Source organism: Aristolochia californica, unplaced genomic scaffold (assembly GCF_029961685.1).
Source record: "Aristolochia californica isolate CCGP_79_NKW_82.1479 unplaced genomic scaffold, dmAriCali1.0.hap1 SCAF_8, whole genome shotgun sequence".
In the NCBI taxonomy this organism is placed as follows: domain Eukaryota; kingdom Viridiplantae; phylum Streptophyta; class Magnoliopsida; order Piperales; family Aristolochiaceae; genus Aristolochia; species Aristolochia californica.
The window spans coordinates 280,705-293,746 of NW_027182279.1; the positions used below are offsets into that span (position 1 = coordinate 280,705).

The 13,042-nt window shown below is 39.4% G+C and overlaps 2 protein-coding genes across 2 annotated transcripts; both read left to right on the plus strand.

The window, feature by feature from the left end:
- Nucleotides 1-4,022: 4,022 nt before the first annotated feature.
- Nucleotides 4,023-10,456, plus strand: LOC137939003 (transcription factor SRM1-like). Its single transcript, XM_068784157.1, has 2 exons — nt 4,023-5,209; nt 9,580-10,456. Exons 1-2 carry the CDS (start codon nt 4,830-4,832, stop codon nt 10,076-10,078), a joined length of 879 nt encoding a protein of 292 aa, XP_068640258.1. The 5' UTR covers nt 4,023-4,829; the 3' UTR covers nt 10,079-10,456.
- Nucleotides 10,457-11,473: 1,017 nt separating this feature from the next.
- On the plus strand, nt 11,474-13,022 carry LOC137938907 (putative GEM-like protein 8). The gene is made up of 4 exons (XM_068784005.1): nt 11,474-11,782; nt 11,862-11,942; nt 12,218-12,492; nt 12,628-13,022. Exons 1-4 carry the CDS (start codon nt 11,629-11,631, stop codon nt 12,817-12,819), a joined length of 702 nt encoding a protein of 233 aa, XP_068640106.1. The 5' UTR covers nt 11,474-11,628; the 3' UTR covers nt 12,820-13,022.
- The last annotated feature ends 20 nt before the right edge of the window (nt 13,023-13,042 follow it).

Below are 13,042 nucleotides of genomic sequence, written 5' to 3' on the forward strand. Positions count from 1 at the left end.
ACCCGAAGCCTAGCCATTGCAGAGTGCAACTGGATTAACCCTTCGACTATTCCTTCCTGAGATATAGTTTTATGATCAATCTCTTGGAAAATAGCAACCAGTTCATTGTAGTATGTGGATAACGGTCTACCATTTTGTTTGGTAGAAAAAGATCTCTGGTTCAACTCAAATATACAAGTTTCATCGGATCCATCATAGAATGTTTTTGATACTGCTTCCCATATCTCCTTGGCAGTGGAGAGGCGAATAAATCGCTGCATGAGCAATGGACTTATGGAGTCAATAAGCCAACTTTTAACTCTTTGATTTTCAGTAATCCATGCTCCAAGATTAGCATCACCAAATGCTGGTTTTTTTGTTTCGCCGGTGAGTATCCAGCTTTGTTGCATGCGCCAATTCGCATCTCCATGAGTTGGGACCATAATGAATAATTGGTCTCATTGAGGATAATTCCAGTTGGAAACGCAGAATTATCTTGGTGGACTATAATCTGTGGTGATGGGATAAGGTCGGTAGATGCGCTTGTAGGGGTGGCCATCGATCTGATTTTTTTTTTTTTTTTTAATCCGGTCCGGTCCGGTTCAGTCCGGTCCGGTTCGGTACGATCTGGGCGGATTCAATTCTGGTCCGCTCTAGTGCTGGTCCGATCCGGTTCGAGTTTAGACCGGTTCGATCCGATTCGGTCGACCCGCCGGTCTGGGTTGACAAGAAAAATAAATTAACAGTACCTAAGTTTAAAAAAAAATACCATCGTCTTCGGCAACGACGGTCTTCATCTTCGGCAACGGCAGTGGAGCGTCAGCTTCAGTCGGAAAAAGGGTGGTGATGCCGTCGTCGGCGCTTGTCGGCGATTGTCGGAACTCGTCGGTGACGTGATTCCGACTACGTAAAACGCTTCGTCTTCAGCAACGACAGCCTTCGTCTTCGGCAACGGCAGTCTTCGTCGTCGGCAACGGCAGCCTTCGTCTTCGGCAACGACAGCGGAGTGTCGGCTTCAGTCGTAACAGTGTGGTGGTGCAGTCGTCGGCGTCGGCGACGTTCTTTTGGCGTCGGGATAGCCGGAATATGGAGTTGTAGAAACAGAGTTCTGCAACTCCGACAGATTTTTCCTTCCTCCGGCTTCCTCCTTCGGCGATTACAGGAGCACTTAGCTTCGACTTTCTGCGACGTAAAAGAGAGGAAAATTCTCCTGCTCTGATACCATGTAAAACAGAGAACCAAAAAATAAGAACAGAAGTTGAACGAATGGTTTTCCGATGATTTATTCTTCTCCGTTTAGGAGGTATTTATAATACATTACAAGTTGATTTTAGGATCAATTTAGATCCTAAAATCAAGGAATAGAATCAAGAATATAATCACGGGATCGGAGTAAACAATCACGCTATACAGTTTACTCCGATCACGCTATACAGCTATACATTTCAACACTCCGATTAATATAGACTTATTTGTTAATTACAGATATTAGAAACTTTCCTTCGGATTTTCAGCTTCTGCAACACTGGCAAAGTTTAAATCCGCTTCTGCAACACTGGCAAAGGGGGGGTTAGTGCACATGACTCAGGACATGATCTTCATGCGCATTACGCAGGTCATGTCCTGATGTCGTTAGAGAACGCCCAAATTCATGTCATGTACATGAATATACATGAATCAAGAGTTCATGTCTCAAGAGTAAAGGGCGGAAAGTGCTTTCCGCCCAATTTTGAGAATCATGTACATGACTCTCGCGCGGGGCTGTCTCTCGGGGATCTCTCTGCCGCACACCCTCTCTGCCGTTGCATTCCGGCAGCCCTCTCTCTTTCTCTGCTCCCTCTCTCGTCTCCTTTCCCGCAGCCCTCTCTCGTCTCCGTTCCCGCAGCCCTCTCTCGTCTCCGTTCTCCGTTCCCGCAGCCCTCTCTCGTCTCCGTTCTCCGTTCCCGCAGTCCTCTCTCGTCTCCATTCCCGCAACCCTCTCTCATTCTCTGCTCCCACTCTCATTTCCGCAGCCCTCTCTCGTCTCCATTCCCGCAACCCTCTCTCATTCTCTGCTCCCTCTCTCATTTCCGCAGCCCTCTCTCATTCCCGCAAAGCACGGGAGGTCAAACATTTGCAGAGCTTCTCGGCCTCCCTCTCTTCTCCCTCTCGGCGTACCGTCGGAGCGCCGCCTCTGTCGGCATTGCCCCCCGCCGCCGTCGCCGGCCATTGCCTTTGCCTTTCCCGGCCCCGTCGCCATCGCCCCGCTGGCTCGCTGCTGAGGAAGACGAAGATGTTTAATTTTTCCTAAGTTAGGAAAAATTAAACTATCTTCATAAAAATTATTATTTTATAATTTTTATTTATAAGATAATTATTTTTATTTATAAAATAATTATTTTTATTTTACAATTACTATATTAAAATAGTGATTTAATAGTTATAATTAAAATATTATTAAAATAAATATTTGATAACTTATTTTGGCATAATTATCCGATTGTTATAGTTAATTAAACCAATTGTTTTAAATTTTGTGATAATATATTATTAATTAATAATACATAAAATATATTATGTACAAATATATAGTGTGTTAAAGTTATGATTAGATCAATTTTTTCTCTTAAATTATTCATTTTTAGGTTAAAATATATCATATGTTATTAATAAATTAATAACTTAATGTATTACTTTTGTTTTTTTATTTATAATGTTATTTATTTATTATTTGTAATTAATCATATACGTATTTCACTGGCTCGTGTAATTACCATATTAATGTACAATAAAATATCTAATTCAATTAATAAATATATTAGTATATTTAATTATACTTTCAATAACTTATTCGTGTAGTAATAATGGTTGTTTTACCTAATTTGGGGTTTAAGGATTATGTTGTAATTGAGTGCACTGTAAAGGTTTAGAAATTCTCTTGTTTTTTATGTTTTTCTCATGTTGGGGCACTAACACTGGAAACTGTTTTCCAGTGCACATGAAGTCGTCAACACTAAAACACAAATTCTTACTTGATCTTCATGTACATGACATGACATGATCTTCATGTTGGACATGACTTGATCTTCAAGAATCCACTTTGGGGCACTAACCCCCCCAAAGTTTGATTTATTTTGTGGAGGTATCTCCCGTTTAGCTCTGTCTCTTCCGCGAAAATTATTCTTTTAGACACCCAATCCATCTGTATTATCTTATAACCTTCGAGATTTTTTAGTTCTTATCCTTCCCTGTTTTTCCGTTTTACATTCCTTGATTGGTTTCAGATAGGTTTCATGGTGTTTTTGTTTTGTTTTTTTTTTTTTTTGAGAAAATTGTTTCATGGTGTTATGTCCAAGACTATCATAATTATTCTCCGGTCCTGTTACTGGTTTTAATCAATGTAGCTTCAGATATTTCAGGCAATAATTTCTGCAGTCTCTGTCTACGAAAGGTCATCAAGTGAAAGATCAATCCTTCATCTTTTAATGCAGCAATTGATGTTCTCTATTCTTGGGCAGGCAGAAATTTATAGCCTACAACTGTGCTAAGCTTCTTGGGAAAATTTTATGTGCAGAAAGCAAAAGAAGAAGACATGGGAAATCTACTGCATTTCCCTTTAGAGGTATACGTCTTGAAATGCAGAGTTGCCATCGTCTTTGCCGTTAGGTTGAAGAGCGATAATCTCGAAAAATGATATCTTGGCTGGTTTCCTGATTTCCTCTCTGGAAAAATGATATTTTTGGCGGTTTTGTTTCCTCTCGCGGTAAAAACAGAAACCCGGCGACCAGAGTGTCGGAAACAGGGTGTTACTGTTCTGTCAAAAACAGCGAAGCAAAGGGTGCTGAAAATGACTTTTGTCGTTATGGTATAGAAACAGGGTGAAACCAAGGAACCAGGAGAAAAGGCGGGTCTTTTACAGCCATTGAAGAGTCAAAAAAACGAGGACGGATGGACTAGACTTCACTTACAAGCCCTGGGTCGCAGTCGGTGATTATAAAAAGTATCCGATTGCGTGTTTTTACTGTCAGAGTTTAGACAGGACCACGGCGATAATAGAAGGAATTTTGATTTTTACCATTGGTTCTGTTCTCCTTCTTGCAGGAGAGGATTTTATTTATTTAGTTGCTATTTGATGGAAGCTTTTTAGTGATTTCTGTTTGGATTTCAGTGAGTGCACTGAAGGGTGTCTGGAAATGGGCTGCTATTATTTGATTGGAGAGCTGAGGTTACCTTCCTGCAGCGATGGCTATGAGAGGCTCGATCATTTTAAACGAGGTTTGATTTTGGGGGGTTTTTGTTGAGAAGACAATGGTGATCGCGGGGTTTTATGTAATTGGGTTTTCCATCTGAAAAGCTGCTTTTGAATCTCTTTTTACCAGTACAGACATATGATTCCTTGGTCTGGTTGTAGTGGCCTCTTTCATCTCGCAATCCAAAACCCTAGTTCCTTCTGCTAGAATTCCATTCATGACCTGCCTTAATGTCTCTGGCACCACCAAGCTCGCTGCCTCCATTTATTGGGCTCTTCTTGTCGTCTGAAAGAATTACACTGTTGCGTCTCTGCTGAGATTTGTTGGCATGGGTTTTTTAGAGCATCCGAATTTCGTCAGGCCCAGATGCCTTAATTTCTTGATTGTTGATTTTTCTTTTTAGAGCTTAGTGAAATTCCACCTGCTGTTTCTGGGTCACCATCTGCCTCTGTCTTCCGATCACCTTTAAGTTATTACAGAAGCCTGTGGAACTTCTGTCAATATCACTCCAGCCACACTCAGATCGATCTTGTGTGCGCTACTGAAAAATATTTGGTGTCCTTTCAAATGTTCTGTGGATTATGCTCCTTGTTTAAATAAATACGCACGTAAGGTACCAGAATGGATGAGACTGGCAAGAGCTCCTCTTGGACTAGAGAACAGGAGAAGGCATTTGAGAATGGCATAGCAACTCACCCTGAGGATTCCACTGATCGTTGGGGGAAAATTGCAGCCTCTGTACCCGGAAAAACGGCTGATGATGTTAAACATCATTATGAGCTCCTTGTGGAAGATATTAATGGCATTGAATCTGGCTGTGTGCCTCTCCCTTGCTACGTTTCTTCCTCAGATGGGTCTGCTGACCACACAAGTGAAGGCGGGTCCAGTAGGAAAAGCTCTCATTTTGGCCATTTTCAGAATGAATCCAGTCATGGGGGGAAAACTTCAAGATCCGATCAAGAACGTCGCAAAGGAATAGCATGGACAGAAGATGAACACAGGTATTTCTTGCTCTGGGTCTTGAGTTTATATAGAATCTGTGGATATGGATTAGTTGCTGTTCTATTACTTTAATTTGTAGTGGATATGCACCTACTTATTAAATAGAATTGTTGAGACCACTTCAAAAAAAAAAAAAAAAAAAAAAAAAAAAATTGTTGAGAAAAGTAGTGGAAGTTCTTTTGACTGTGATAGGTGCTTGCAGGATCTTACACGTTTGTTGTTTTCTTCTTTTACTTTAGGCTTCTTAGCACTGAGATGCTAAGTTTGCAATACCTGATTTACTACTTTTTAATCTACTTTATGCTTACGTCTTTCTTTTGTTTGCATATTTTTATACTAAATGTAAATAAAATTCTACATCTTTTTCACCTTAGATGCTTGACTGGGTCTGGTTAGAAGTTACTTAGGTCCATTATCGGAACTTTCTTTTGGTTTCAGATCCCAAGATACTATTCTATGTTTGGTTCACCTTTAGAATGCTAGACTAGGTGTGCAACAGAAGTTACTTAGTTTCATTATCAGAACTTTTCAACTTTTCATTTCAGATCTTAAGGGAATAGCTGGAGAAAAGGAAAGTAATTCAAACATTAATGAAATCCTTTCCATCCTACCCAAATCTTTTGGGATTAAACTTGATTCCGAGAATTGAAACAAAATCAAAGGAAATAATTAGACTGTTAAGGAATAGTCCCGTATGGATTAGTGAGTACAAAGATTTTGAGTTTATTAGTTGGGAAAAAGGTTTCCTAAGTTGGCTGGTCATTTTGGGATGAGCCTTGGACCCAACTTAACATGGTATCAGAGTAGGTACTTATATGTGGGTCTACACCTAAACTATCTAGGACCACAAAAGAGGGCCTGCACCTAAAATTATCCACTTGTAGAGCCACAAAAGAGGGTCTACACGTGAGGGGGAGTGTTAAAGAATAGTCCCACATGGATTAGTGAGTACAAATATCTTGAGTTTATTAGTTGGGAAAGAGGTTTCCTAAGTTGGTTAGTCATTTTGGGATGGGCCTTGGACCCAATTTAACACAGACACCTACTGTATATGCAATTTCTGTTTAATCACATTTGCTACAGAAAATTACCTAACTTTGTTGAGGCAACTTTTTTGTCTGTTACTATAATTGATATCTCGTAGTTTAGAATAGGATTGTGCATACAAATAGAGAATAAAGAATGTTTACAAACTAAAAAGAGACACAAAAGATGATCATCAAGGACTTATAAAATTCCCAAGCTTAGAAACCTAGATTTCGTGGCTGGACCTCTTAATAGACTCTTGAAGAGCATTAGTCCAAAGTGTCCTTGAAGAGGTAAAAAGAGGTGCGCTAGTATCCATAAAGTCTTCATTTAAGGTCCTGGTTGTTCTCATACTTAAAAGGTTTTCATGAAGTCCATCAATGAGAAGTTTGATTCTATTCTAATACAGTTCTCTGGGTTACACCTGGCCTATATCTTTGGATGATATAAGTGAATTTGTTGTCTAGCTTTACTGTCCTAGCATGTATGGAAAAATAGTTCTAACTTGGTAACATGATAGAATCCACTATTTTTGTATTAAAAGTTAATTTAGGAGTTAGGGGAGTAAAATAAGTTTTTCCAGAGGGGTAAAATGGGGAACATGAATTAAAAAGATAGGACCTTTCTAAGGAGAATTTTGTCATAACATGAGGTTTTATGTTTTGGCGGATTAGGCTAAAGCATAATAAATCGTCAGTGAGTTTCTCTTGAGCAAGTCAAAAGGTATGAATTAGACAGGAATTTTTTTCCTTTTATTGGAGGTTAGTAAATTGCTAAGGTAGTGAAGAGAGTTATCCAAAAGAATTTTATTGTAAAAAATGGGTTAGTACAAAGAAACTGGATGGTTTTCAATGTAAAAATCTTTTCTTACTATTTTAAAATTTTATCATCAAACATTTGATTATACGAGTAATATGTGCTTTTAATGATGTAAGTGTACATGTTAAAGTTCTCATCTGGGGAGAACACATGCTCTTTGGGACTAAGTCTCCTTTCTTGACAAAAACATATATTCCTTACAAGATGTTGAAAGATTGACTCGACAAACCAATTTAAAGACCTTTTGTTGGGTGAAGGCTAATTGTATCCGAGTGAAATAACATTTTCTTTTAAGTAAAATGATATGTGCTACATATGCTTGTTATTAGCATCAATGGATTTTGCCTTCTCAAGTACATTTCCTGGGTGAAGCAATGAGGCTTTACATGTTGATTCTTGTGCTTCTTATTCAGAACAATCTTGAGAATGAAGTAGCTGTGGTTGCGGGACAGATTATTAACACAAAAGTGGGAAGAGTAGATTGTTGTTAGAGTCAACAAAAAAAATCCTTGATTTTTTAAAAATCAATACTGTGCAAAAGTCAATAAAAGAGGGTATCCGAACCTCCTTGTTGATGGAGATGTAATTGTGGTTGTTCATTCTTATATGCACAAATTCTATATGAGACAACTCTATGAAAATAACTATATCATTTGGCTAATCTTGAAAACCTGTGAACATGCAACAAACATGTACCTACTTAATCAGGATGGGGGAACAAAATTGTAATGCCAAACAACTTGTGACACATAATGTGCTTACTGATGTCAGCAACTTTGGCCAACTTGCGTGTTATCCACTTTAAGCCCTTCCGCCGTAATTTTCTGTAGTCCTCTCAATGTGTTATTGGATGACTTTTGGTTCCTTGAATAACTGATTAAATACAGCTTCCTGGTGAGACCTAATTTGAAAATTTTGTATACAATTTACTCATTTGAGTCTAGGGCAGGAGCAATATGACTAATTCCTGGGCTTGAGTAAATTATTGTAGTCGTCATGGTAATAACTGGAGGATTCATATTGCGTGTATTGGCAAGTCTTTTGAGCTATAAGGTGATTATTTTGGTAAAGAATGAGAGATATTTCATATTGGAAGACTACATGGTATATCCTAACATCAGCGGTTGAATAAACCTATTGTGGGCAAGGTAACTGTTGATGCACCTGGTTGATTCCATATCTTTCTTAATAAAATTTCAGTTCCAGATTGTCTTGACTGAGTGAAGTAAATATAATCAAACCAGTAGCTGCTTAACCTCGTGGATTCTCAGAGGTCTCTTTAGTTTTTTTTTTTCTGTATCCTTTAGTAACATGCCATATCCTGAACTAAAATCCATCTTTATCCCGAGATCAGCTCAAAATCACTGTTGAATCAGTTCAATGAGTAATATAGGTTGCAACTTGTAGGCCGAGCTCCAGGTGGGATGTTTCTGAACCAGCCGTACTTCAAACTGGCATAGGGTATAAGTAATGAATCAGGCAGTTGATATAAACTGGCTGGTTCATGCAGTTTGTTCTGAATGGCCTGGCTCAACCATACAAAGGATGATCATCTTGAGATGCATGTTAAATTTGGATAGATGTATGTTATAGTATGAAATGACACGGATTGTGGATTTTACTTTTGGTATTATTTGAGTTTCAATGCCTGGTAAGATCTGTACAGGAAGGTGGTTGGAATGTAAACTGTTGCTTTTCATCAAAAGCATGTGGCCATTTTATGATCGTGGCTTCCAGATCAATCATGTTTGACTGATCTGGGTGATCTTTTCCAGTTTCTTTTTCCTTGTTATTGACTAGTTTACTGGATGATTTTATCAGATCTATGGGAATTTTTAATTAGGATGATATGATGTCAGACTTGGTTGTCTCATTTCCCTGTGATTGGGATCATGACACTTAAGAAGACAGAAGCTCGGTTCAGTTTTTTCACTAAAGAATATTCTCTCTCCAAACAGTTATACACCTATGAGAAAATCATAACAAAATAAAGCTTTCTAAAAGCAAAGTTGATTCTTACCTCATGCCAGAGTAACATGTCTTTTATCTTATCCTGGAAACTCAGTGAAGTGAATACTCCTGTGACTATACTTAACCTTCTCTCAGTTCCACTGGAGGCATTCCATGCATGGACAGCAGAATTGGACCATCCTAAAATTACTTCCACAGATTACTGATAATGATACTATCTTAAAAGAAGTCATTCTTTGCTTAAAGTGGGGCATCAAATGCACTTGGGCAGTTAACAAAAAAAATTGCACTTGGGCAATGAATCTTTCCAAATGATTTCCAGTATCTTACCACCTATTGATCCCTTTTGCTTCATTCAGCAGACTATTCTGTGTTCTATTTATCTTTATCTTAATTTGTGTTTACTTATTTGCCACTTTCTTCGGTAATAACAAGTGTCTGAATCTCTTTCAAAAAAGTTCAAGATCTTCGTATGCTTCCACTTGGAATGCTGGCGTATTGGATGTTTTTAGAAATACCCGATTTGTCTTTTGATCAACTTCTTATGAAACAGGTTATTTCTGCTTGGATTGGACAAATATGGGAAAGGTGATTGGAGGAGCATATCTAGAAATTTTGTGGTATCAAGGACACCAACTCAGGTGGCTAGCCATGCACAGAAGTACTTCATTCGCTTGAATTCCATGAACAAGGACAGGAGACGATCTAGCATTCATGACATTACCAGTGTGGGCAGCGGGGAAATATCTGCAACCCAAGGCCCCATCACAGGTCAGTCCAATGGGACCAATGGCACATCTGGAAAACCTTCCAATCAATCGTCTCAGCCCCCATCAGGCACTACAGGAGTTGGTTTATACGGAACACCTACAATAGGGCAACCAGTCGGTGGACCACTCGTTTCGGCAGTTGGGACTCCAGTCAATCTTCCTGGACCACCACACATGGGCTACAGCATGGGAGCTCCCATTCCTGGGACGATCGTCCCTGGTGCACCAATGAATTTGACTCCAATGACATACCCAATGCCACACACATCTGCACACAGATGACGACATGCCTTTCCCTCCACTGTTCAAAGTAGGAGACAAGATTGATCATGGCAGAGTACCCGACAATCTCTACCTTCTTCAGGCATAATAAGCAAGCCATGAGCAGCACAGGAGTATCAACCACACGTCTTAGTATATTCCTAGACCGTCGTTGAGTTGTTGTCAATTCATATCATGTCCGAATAAGGCATTGAGGAGGAAGTATACACTGATGTGTATATGCAGTATGTAGGAAGAAACAGTTGCAGCAAGATGTGCAAAGCATCCTTCTGCTGTATTTCACTCACTAGGTTAGTCGGCAGAGGCATGTTCCTGAGTTCAGGTGTAAAGAGAACCCCATATCATTTAGTGCCATAACTGCCTTTACCATTTGATCTATTCTTCATCTTCCTTGGTGTCTTGCATGATGACAGACATGATCCGAATCTTTTCACTTTTCCGAAGAAAAACGTTCTCTATCACTGAGGACGTTTTTGGTGTGTTGACGTGTGGAGCCACCATTTAAGGCCTGAGTAGTTAAGTAGGTGGGTGACTCAGAAATGACGAAGAAGTGGGCTCCAACATATCTTCGCTTGGCCGCCCCATAGATTGCTTATGTTCCAAGACTCGACACTGGTGGACGTGGAACTGACGTGGTGGTTCCTTTTTCCATGGGCAGATGTGAATGTTATACAGCATATTTTGGGTACTTGTCATTCTCAGCTTCTCTCAGGCATTTAATCAAAACATATCTTCACGTAGTGCTGGATTGAGTTCACGTGGCTGCTCTCATGAAAAGGCTATTCAACATATCCTTCCACCTCATACCAAGAAAAGAATGCCAAAAGATGTTAGTTAAAATTGATGAAAGGGCTCTGGGGAATCAGCCAATTGGCTTTTCTAAACGGGCGTTCAGCAACATTGACTCTTGCAAACAAGTGACTGATAAACTCACAGTTCAAGAATCATTTTTCCTTTCTCTCCTCCAAAAATTCATGGGAGACAAGCTTTTCGTCACTGTGATTCTTCAAGCAATTCTAAAATTCTATATGTAAGATGCCAGCTCGAAAGTTAATCTCAGTAATCAACACTAAAGAATGATATAACCATTAAAAAAACAGCATTGACAATACCTCTCCAGGTATTGAAAAGAATGATAATTTCTGGGTTCAAACTTTAATCTAAATTAAATAGATTACCCCAGAAGATCAGTTTGGAGAAAGGTGCAAAACTTCAACTACCCAGGAAAGATTTTGATTAGTTGCAAATGCTGTAAAAAAAAAAAAACAAAAAAACAAAAAAACAAAAAAAATGAAGAAGCCGGCAGTTGAACTCTCTTTTCTTTCCTTATCTTCTGGAGCTGATGAGGCGGTGACAATGCATTTATTCTTGATGAGCTGAAGATGACTCTGCAGCAGAAAGTTGAGATTCAAAGCTAACTTTATTTATCTGGGGACTCTTATAAATGCAAGGTTGCTCTCCCCCTAAGAAGCCCCCCGAATTCCACTCCTGTTGGCAAATATTCTTGCCTTGGTTTTGGCTTGAAGCAAGAGAAGATAAAAGCAGGATTCATGATGAAGAAGGCAGTACTCGGTCATGTGATTGGAGTTCCTGTCAATGGTGTTGGGTACACAGTAGAGGAAAAACCTGAGAGACTTGGATCGGCTCCCCGTAGTCCATTTCTTTTTCCTTCTCCTTCGGATAGTTTTCCTCAATCAAAACAGAGTAAGAATCCCTTCCTTATTTTCCGCATCCGTAATGGTCCTTTTCAGCAGTTTAATCATGTGTTTGTGTCAAACTGCAGAAAAAATCGATTCGATAGTTGGCTGGATGAACAAATTCAGCAAAAGGGCGGACAGTTTTGCAAGCGCCGTTCGAGAACACGGTAAGCATATTCTATGAACTGTTGAGGACATTTACTGTTTACGCAATGAAAGGTTTTGAGTCTCAAAATTTCTGAAACAACATTCTTTCAGCTATTAATCTAGTCTGATCTTTCGAATTGCTTCAAAGACGGGTCATTTTCATATATAAGGTCCTGCACGGACATTCCTAAGAATGAAAACCAAGTGCTGATTGTATGGCGAATCGATTAATCGATCCCTGTAATCTGTAATATGCAGAAAAATAATGAATGTTATTTCTCGAATGTAATTTCAGTCAAGACGGGACCGAAGATCTCCGAGATTGTCATGGGCAAGTTGAGTTTGGGAGCTCGGATTCTTCAGAAAGGAGGAGTAGAGAAAGTCTTCACGCGGATATTCAAGGTAGGGGAAAGAGAGAAGCTTCTCAAGGCTTGCCAATGCTATCTGTCAACCAGTGCTGGCCCCATTGCGGGTCTTCTCTTCATTTCTACAGAGAAGATTGCCTTCTTCAGTGACAGATCCCTCACCTTCACAATTTCCGATGGAAGATTGTTCAGAACTCGCTACAAGGTAAACCACAATCCCAGAAACCCAATTCAGCAGAAAATCTCTTTCATCAATCCAGTCAGGATCGAAGAAAACATGAAGGGATTGATGCGGTAGCTCTTCGTTTTTCTCGTCCCTGAATCTTGTGACGTTGTGCAGGTCTCGATTCCACTGAAGAAGATTCAACGAGCAAACCCGAGTGAGAACGTGAACAAACCGAGCCAAAAGTACATTCAAATAGTAACAGTGGACAATTTCGAGTTCTGGTTCATGGCTTTCATCAATTACCAGAAAGCTTTCAAGTATCTCCAGCAAGCAGTCTCCCTCTCTGCTACAAATTTTCCTCAATGACTGACACCTTTCGTTCCCGTGTCTGCCATCCATCTTTGTATCTTCCATATCTGTACATGAATTATAGAGAAATCCCATAAAATTACTCGAATCAAATTTTCTTGGTTCAACAGTGACACAAAAAATCTTGGGTTGCTTCATTTCTCAAAGCTGACAAATCCGGTGGAGAATCATAGTAATAGAGAATTTGAATATATCTTCCTCTATCTTCTTCTGTTTTTTC